General features: G+C 42.6%; 1 protein-coding gene across 1 annotated transcript; it reads left to right on the forward strand.

Annotated features, from left to right (window-relative positions):
- Window positions 1-1,791: 1,791 nt before the first annotated feature.
- Window positions 1,792-8,412, forward strand: LOC144681640 (uncharacterized). Its single transcript, XM_078543417.1, has 3 exons — window positions 1,792-2,001; window positions 4,700-4,828; window positions 6,712-8,412. The coding sequence occupies exons 1-3, from the start codon at window positions 1,848-1,850 to the stop codon at window positions 6,846-6,848; spliced, it is 420 nt and encodes a 139-aa protein (XP_078399543.1). The 5' UTR covers window positions 1,792-1,847; the 3' UTR covers window positions 6,849-8,412.
- The last annotated feature ends 234 nt before the right edge of the window (window positions 8,413-8,646 follow it).

Raw genomic sequence — 8,646 nt, forward strand, 5'->3', positions numbered from 1 at the left:
GGGGGGGGCAGTGAGCGGGGTTGGGGGGGGGGGGTAGTGAGCGGGGTGGGGGGGGGGCGGTGAGCGGGGGGGTGGGGGGGGCAGTGAGCGGGGGGGGGGGGGTGAGCGGGGGGGGGGGGGGGTGCAGTAAGCCGGGGTGGGGGGGAGGGGCAGTGAGCCGGGGGGGAGGGGCAGTGAGCCGGGGGGGGGGGCAGTGAGCCGGGGGATGGGGAGGGGCGGTGAGCGGGGGGGGGGGGGTGTGGGTAGTGAGCGGTGGGGGGGGGGGCAGTGAGCGGTGGGGGGGGGGGCAGTGAGCGGTGGGGGGGGGGCAGTGAGCCGGGGGGGGGGGCAGTGAGCGGGGGGCGGGGGGTGGTCAGTGAGCCGGGGGGGGGTGTGGGTAGTGAGCGGGGGGGTTGGTGTGTGTCAGTGGGGGGGGGTGGGTGGGGTGTGTGTGTGTGCTGTGGGCGGGGGTGTTGCTCTCCCTCTGGACATTGGGCTGGCCTCCCCGGCCGGCGCTGCTGTTTCCAGCCGCCCAGTTGTTTTTCACTAACCAGCCCCCGGCTCCATTCCCCATTCCCGCTCCTCCCGCCCGCTTCCTCTGTTGTGGTGGCAACGAGAACCTGAAGTGAGAAGTTTGAAGAAGATCAGGACCAGAATCTCGCGCAAAGTCTGAGAGCACATCTGGGTAAGAAGGGAAAACCCTGGCTCCATATTCACGGGCTGGGAGGTTGAGAGATGAATGTAACGGGGCAGCTGTGCTGGGTCCGGGTCGCCCACCCCCTTCAGCCTCTGGCTAACCTGAAGCTCTGGCTGTTTGATGGTGGGTGTTTCTGACACTAACAGTAAGGCCAGAGTGGGAGCCGCGGCGCCCCCCAGCACATGTGGGCAAGGTGGGCGCCGGAGAGACCGGCCGAGACCCCCCAGTCCCCACTCAACTTGTAGGGTCGCGACTTTCGAGTCTTGGATCAGCAGCAGCCGGGTAGAGAACTGGGACAGAACAAGGAATGTAGCCCAGAAAGGTCAGTCCGGTCACACTGCCTTCACCGGGACTGTCAATTCTAGTTGTAGAATCAATCTCACATATTAACTAAAAGCAATGTTATCTCCAGGATTAAAGAGTAAAATATTGGCCTTTGAAAAAAAAAAGTACACTTTCCTCAGAATGAAAGAGCAACATTTAATATTGAGCTTTTAGCTTTTTGTTTTTATTTAATATTGAGTGTCTGTCCCGGGGTGTGGGGGCGGGGGGGATATGACTGGACTGGCACACTGGGATTTGAAAGGGGGAGGGGGTGTAAACAGCCGACCACATTTCCCCTCCCTCCCTCCCGCAGTGATGCTGCCTCTGGATGTCTTTGTTGTTCCAAAGTAATTGTCGAGAGAGCCCAGTAGGAAGAAGCGTGTTTCACAGTGGGCTGCTGCTGCTATGGACTGCACTGCCTGAAAGGGTGCGGGAAGCGGCCTCAAAGGGAATTTTCCAAAATTAGAAAAAGATCAGGGGGAAGTTCTTTCAAATGGGGTGACCCAGACACGATGGGCCGAATGTTCTCCTCCTGTGCAGTACGTTCCTGTGACCTGCTGGTGCCCAATCTCCTCCCTCACGCGACCTGTGAACGCAAATACATCCCAGAAATAAGCTCGCAAGCATTGTGTGTCAGATACGGTTGAAAACTATTCAGTGTCTGCAGGTGTTTGAGGAGAAATGAAGTAATTTACCCTGTAGCGTTCCACAACTGACTTGTGGCATGCTGGAGTGAATGAAGCATTTAAGACACTTGTCATGTTATCTGCCAGATTGTCCAGTCAGTGCCAAGAGAAAAGTTAGGACTGAGGCTCCACTTTCCACTCATTTTGTTACAGATTGCGCGATGAAGTGCCATCAGATCTGGCTGCTGTCCGCCTCCTTGGCGGCTCTTGCCTGCTGTAACCCTCTCCCGATTCAAGGCCAGGAACAAACCTTCAATCTCCTACCAGATGAACTCAATCCAGCGCCAGAAGGAACTGATGTCTTTCAGATTGTCGGTAAGCTGCGTATCCGTGTCCACACCATTGGAATAGAAAGATAGAGATGTGCTCTGTGGGTGCACAGTGGAGTATAAATCTGGACGCTTTAGTTATTTTCGTTTTAAATTTAGAAGATAATCTAAAGCAAACATTCTGAACACCATTAAAGTAAAGGGTTAAGAACTTTTAAAAACATGAATTAGCTGCAAATTAACTTTACATTAGCTGCAAAAGTATCATTCTCTTTGATTCCATCTGTGGGAGATATCAGTTAATTGCGCCCAGCAGGTCTGGTCAAACGACATCTCTCGCTTCCCTCAAACTTGAATTCCAAATTCATCCCACTTTAATTATAACTTCTGTGAACATATCTTGCAATTTTTCTTACTATCCTGACCTTTTAGTCATTCATATACCAATAAGTAACGACATGTCACATCCAGTTCGATGCATTTCTGTCCAATGCTGACCTGAATTCCCAGCAGAGTTGAACCATGTCTGAGAGGCGTTCCCATCCTAATAGGAGTTAGCTATTGTAGTCATATCCAAGGCGTGCATGAAAAGGTCACTAAGGAGAGCAGTGCAGTCCTGTTGAAGAGTCATACCGCTTCGAAACGTTAACTGTGTTCCTCTCCACAGATGCAGTCAGACCTGCTGAGTTTTTCCAGGTATTTTTGTTTTTGTTTTGGATTTCCAGCATCCGCAGTTTTTTTTTGCTTTTGTGTTAGAGCAGTGCAGGGTTTATGCTCTACAAAAGAAAAAAAATGCCAGTTAGCATTCAATCGTCACGGTCAGTGGCTGTTTGATCTCTGAACTTGTTTTCTTTAGTTCTGGATGAGGCTGCATCTTTAGTGAGCAGCCCTCCACTACACGAAACCTGCCTCTCCACTTGGGTCTGTGCACAACACTGGTCAGATTCTGAAATATTAACAAAAATCTGGATGGGCTCAAGATAATTTGGGCCAAAAGATGATCTTTTGAGGAGTGTCTTTAAGGGCACACCAGTGACAAATATTTTCTCAACAAGTAACTGGCCTTAAAGTGTGCATCTTGTAAAAGAACAGTGAAGATAAACAATGCAAAGTTAATTCACAATGGCCAGTGATTAGAAGTACAGACTTTCATTTAATTTTTACAGACACTAATCTTGTAAAAGTGGGTTTGGAAGGGTTGGTGCAATCTTTGATTCCTCCTCTATCTGCCCCCAGACACCTATGGCCCCCAATGTATTGGGAACACTCTACCTAAGCCTCTGGCCAGCCTGGCTCTGAGGCCATGAATTCACAAGTGCGGCCCTGGTATTGGTCTCCACAGCTGGCCAACTGCTTCCTGCTCGCACAGCTGCAATAAAGCACATTGCCAGCAACAGTCTCTGTGCCTGAAAGAGGTTGGCAATAGGAAGAAGATGAGCAATAATTAAATCAACACAGAATTAACAACACCGAGGGAACAGGGGACAGGAAATAATTCAAAACCACAAACAAGAAAAACAAGAGCAAGTGAATGGAACTCTTAAGGAAGCACAAACGCCAGAGCAAATAAGGAGAGGAAGTAGAGATGGGGCTGAGGACAGTTAAGAATGATCAGGAATCAGCACAATGAATGAAGAGTGAAGATATAAATAAAGACAAGGAACAAAAATGTGAAAATAATAGAAACATAAATAAGAACTAATAAAAGATATGAGAAAAGATGAATAGGGACAGCGGTTAGCAAGAAATGCATTAAATAGTGTTCATAATGCAGGGGCCATTCTGTAAAGAGTGACCTTTGTTGTTGGATAGCTTAGTCTTCCCTCAAGTGGAATGAGCAAGATGCTAAGGTAGTGTTTCTGAAGTTCTCACCAATTCCAAAATGTAGGATCGCCCTGGGCTAGGTGTAAGATCATACCTGATCGTGGGCCTATTGCATCCGATGCTAATCATGTCTTTACGTTAAGAGGAAACAAGGACCAACTACAGGTGGACAGAATTCACAGAGGCAGAAATCACCCAGATGTGCTAATCGGGAGTGAGGTGATATAGGTTTGTTTGGATGGAGAACATTCATTTATGTCTTCTGGATGGTAGCCTAGTGCTGGTAGTATATTTATCTCTGTGTATCTGGGAGAACATCACCTTTAAAGTTGATTTCTCCAAAGTGTACAAGAGAAATTGAGGCCGTAAAAGTGGGCGTAATGACAGAAAAGATACTTTAGAAATATAAACTATTTGCAAACATTAAAATATTTTGTGAATATTTACGTTGCACATTTGCCTGCATAATTTAGAAACAATTTGCATTCACACAGTATCTTCCACCTTCTCGGAACATCCCAAAGTATTTCATAGTCAATGAAGTACACTGGAAGTGTAATCAATGATACAGTAAAGGGGAACACAGTAGCCAAGTTCCACACTGTAAGGTCCCACAATTGACAATGAGATAAATGACCAAATGGTGGTGTTGGCCAAGTTTAAATGTTAGCCAGGAGAACGCGCCTGTTCTTCAAATAGTACCACAGGATCTGTTACATTTCGCCCCAGAGGGCAGGTGGGCCTTGGTTTAACTTTTGGTAACTTTCATTCTTGCAGTGTTTCTCATTATATGCTGCTTTTCTTTAAAAAAAGTGTCAATTTTTTAAACAGTTAAATTTGGAAGTGTAATTTTCCACATTAATGGTACAGGCAAAAAGCACAGTTGTTTTACAAGCTCATATTTTGTGTGTATCCCACAGAGATACCAAGTGAATTTACAGCATATGATGTGAACAAAGATGGATCAATCAGCCTTAATGAACTATCAAAGACCACGGAAACGAATGAAGATGATGCAGTCCAACCATTCCACACTGCTGACGTTGATGGTAACATCAACCAGTCTGGGAAATATTTCAATACAAAATGAATAGAAAACCTAGATAGCTAATGACAGGCAGTGCGTTTAAATGAGTGTTTGATATATAAACTTCTGAGCAACATTAATCAAAATCATGCATTGTTATGTGACCTACAAAGCTAGGAATGAAAAGCTTAAAAATAGGAGCAGTGCAAATGATCGCTAATATGGGATGGATCATTTAAAATATATTTTATAAAAACTAATGCCGTGACTATGGCTCTGCTGCTATGATATTTGTAAACTGGATGACACTATTTGTAGCCATTGTTTGTGCTACAATCTATAATAACTATGATTTTCCTTTCATCAGACGGATATCCAAAAGCTATGGGAAAGTGTCTGATGTATCGAGAGGGTGTAAAGTATTCTGCTTGGTTGTTTTTAAGTACATGTGTAATTCAAACCAATCAAAACCACCATCACAGAGGCACTGATATTCTGAAGGGGTTCTCTCTGTCTCCCATGGTTACTCCATGGAAATGGCATTGGAAGCTGTTTTCAGCCATTTGCATTGTTTCTGAAGGAGTTCAGCCTGTTACCTGCCAGTGTCGTGGTGGGAGACTATAGGAATCACTGCAGAATTTTAGGACCTAACTGTACATTTCACTATTTCTCAAAACAAAACCCGAGGAAGAAAAGTTCTTTGGCACTGTGGATGTTCATCCACCCCGCTGGAAATCAAATTTGTAAAGTAATGAAGAAAAAGATCATTACAAAACGTATTCATCCAGACGGTTCCTCTGAAATAAGCTCTCCCTGAATAATTAACATGGATTTTAAATGTGAGCAGCTTTGATCCAAAAATATAGGTACAGGATCACTTAATTATTTCCTGTGGATGTCTCATTTTATCCAATCCTTCTGACAATATTGAATAAATATTGTAGCCTGAGGGATATTTTGAATGCAGTGAAATGAAACATTTCATACAATGGGTCTTCAGCAACCTGAGGTCATATCAAACTTCAAGGTAATGACAATCTATAGTGAGACCTGTTGCTAAGATAATGACATAATCAGGTTGTTTTTTTTTATTCATTGGATGTGGGCATTGCTGGCTAGGCCAGCATCTATTGCCCATGTTCAGAGGGCATTTTAATAGTCAACCATGTTGCTGTGGGCCAGATCAGGTAAGGACAGCAGATTAGTGAACCAGAGGGGTTTTTACAACAATCAGCAATGGTTTCATGGTCATTGTCAGACTTTTAATTCCAGATTTTTATTGAATTTTTATTATTATGATGGGATTTGAACCCAGGTCCCCAGAGTAACACTGCTCTAGTGCTGCTCTATGCCATCACTCCCCCTAAGCTGCTACATTCAGAAAGAGACCCAATTTTCCTTAACTGTTAATTGCTTTCTCTAGTTTACAAAGTATTTTATGTTTTGTAATTCAGTAAACTCCACACATGTGCCGATCATGTTTTGAACTAAAAATAATGAAAGTATGAAAAAGTCTATTCCCACAACTGACCTGTTCTTCCAAAGACTCTGCAATTTGCCTTCTTATGGGCTCCACCCAATTTATATGACCTACCAAAATATGTTCCCATCAAATCTACCGATATATTTTTCTATTTCCCTCATGTAAAGTCATGAAAACCTATTATGTTGTTCAACCTTAGCATAAGTTACCCATTTTCAATTGTTTGTTTTCCATGGTTCAATCAGCTCACAGGCTGTTATCACAGAGTAGCTGATCATCTTTATCCCTATTTTGCCTTACAACCAGAAATAATTTTTCTTCCTGAGTCACATTTCATATTGGCATGAATGTTATGTGCAAAATTTTCCTGCTTTGCAAAGCAACAAAAAACTTAAGAGTCATTTATTTCTCTTCCCTCCTAGGTAATGACCTTCTCACCAAACAAGAATTCGAGGTAGCTCCATGGTTATTCCATATTCCACAGGACATTATCAACCCAGTGAAGGAAGACAAATATGGACATCTATTATTTGAAAAGAAGCATAAAGAAGATGAATAATTCAACACAGTGAAAGTGCTTTGTTTAACATGCATCTTCCAAAATATTATTCCCCGCTCCTTTTAATATCATTTTAGCTTCAGAAAAAGTTCCTAGACTTCTAGAAGCTCCAGAGAATTCTGCAATTCCTTCGGGTTAGTCATTTTGACATTTAAGTTTGCTCACTGTAAGGCTGAAATTCTTAAAGTATTCTGATAATAATGGCATGATTTCAGGAAGAGCTTTATGACATGACATTAACCTACTTTAAAAATTTCCAGATAGATTTTAGAGACTACTTACATTTTGTCAATCCTCCTTTTCCATACTGTTCCTTTTACCTTTTCTCTACACCTATACAAAGTTCTGGTCAGACCACAACTGGAGTACTCTGAGTACTGCAGCACCACACCAAAGGAAGGATTAGTTGGCCTTGGAATGAGTGCAGCATAAGTTTACCACAATTAAAACCTGGACTCCATGGCTTAAATTACAAGGAGAAATTACAACTAGCTTTGTATTCCCTGGAGTTTAGAAGGTAAAAGAGTGAACTGATCAAAGTTTTCAAGGTGTTAAGGAAAACAGATGGGATAGATAGAAAAAATATTTTTCAATGTTTGGGAGTCTAGGACTAGGTCTAAAAATTAAAGTCAGATCATTAAGGAATAAAATTAGGAAACACTTTTATATATAAAGGTTGGTAGTAGTTTGCTACAAATGGCAATTGATGCCAAATCAACTGTAAATTTTAAATATGAGATTTTGTTAACCAAAGATATTAAGGGATAAAGGGCAAAGGTAGGGACATGAAGTCAGATTGCAGTCAGGCCATTGAGTGTTGCAACAGGCTTGAGGGGCTAAATGGTTTATTTTTGTTCCTATGCTTCTTCCGATCCCTATTATTTCTACCTTCATTTTGTATTTTTTTTTTACCCTTGTAACACAGTTTCGATTATACATAATTTTTTAAAAGCTCTCCATTCCAGAGATAGGACTGTGGAAGTAAAACTTAGATCTTTGGCTGAAACTAAAAGCTGGCTTGCCAGCCAATCAGGTGACAGTATATTGAACTTTGACCTGGTTCTGCTACTGAAGGTCCTAAACTGACATTCACAAGATTGAAAAGCCCACTGAAATAACGAGCACAGCAGAGCAAGTGATGCTAAAAATCTTACTGCCAGGTTTAAGGCATTAAAATTATTCAGTACACTTTTGATCTTGAGCAATACATATTGCTAGAGGTTGACTTGGAGAAAACTGGAAGAATTTTAGAAGCAAGTAAGTTTTTACAATTGGAATATACACTGGGTAACAGACAATTGATACACATCATGTGCAGTATGGTTTGTGTATATCTCACTGTTAATTCCTGTCTGTACTCTATGTAAATGTCGGAAGCTGTATCAATTGTTTGCATTCTACAACCACGAGAACAGACCTAGGAGTTTGGGGAAAGATTCCAGACTAACATCTGAGCTGTTGAGCATCTGCTATACAATTTGTCTCTTGTTTGTACATATGCTACATAGTGTCATTAAAAGTCTAGTTTAATACTAGAAGATTAAAGGAATACTTTTTTGTTAAAGCATTTATTAAAGAAATAATTTTAATTGATCATCACCAGATGTTGGCCCACAGCTGGTACTCTTACTCTCAAGTCAAAAGATTGTGGGTTCAAACTCCACTCCAGGTGCTTGTGTATGCATAGTACACAGTTGGGGGCTGGAGGGAGAAATTAACTCCCTCAACTGGTAGAAAACAAGCATAGCCAGAGTTAAAATTATGTGTTATGAACATTGAACTTTAAAGGACAGTAATG

The sequence above is a fragment of the Cetorhinus maximus genome, chromosome 6 (genome assembly GCF_964194155.1).
Source record: "Cetorhinus maximus chromosome 6, sCetMax3.hap1.1, whole genome shotgun sequence".
NCBI classification, from domain to species: domain Eukaryota; kingdom Metazoa; phylum Chordata; class Chondrichthyes; order Lamniformes; family Cetorhinidae; genus Cetorhinus; species Cetorhinus maximus.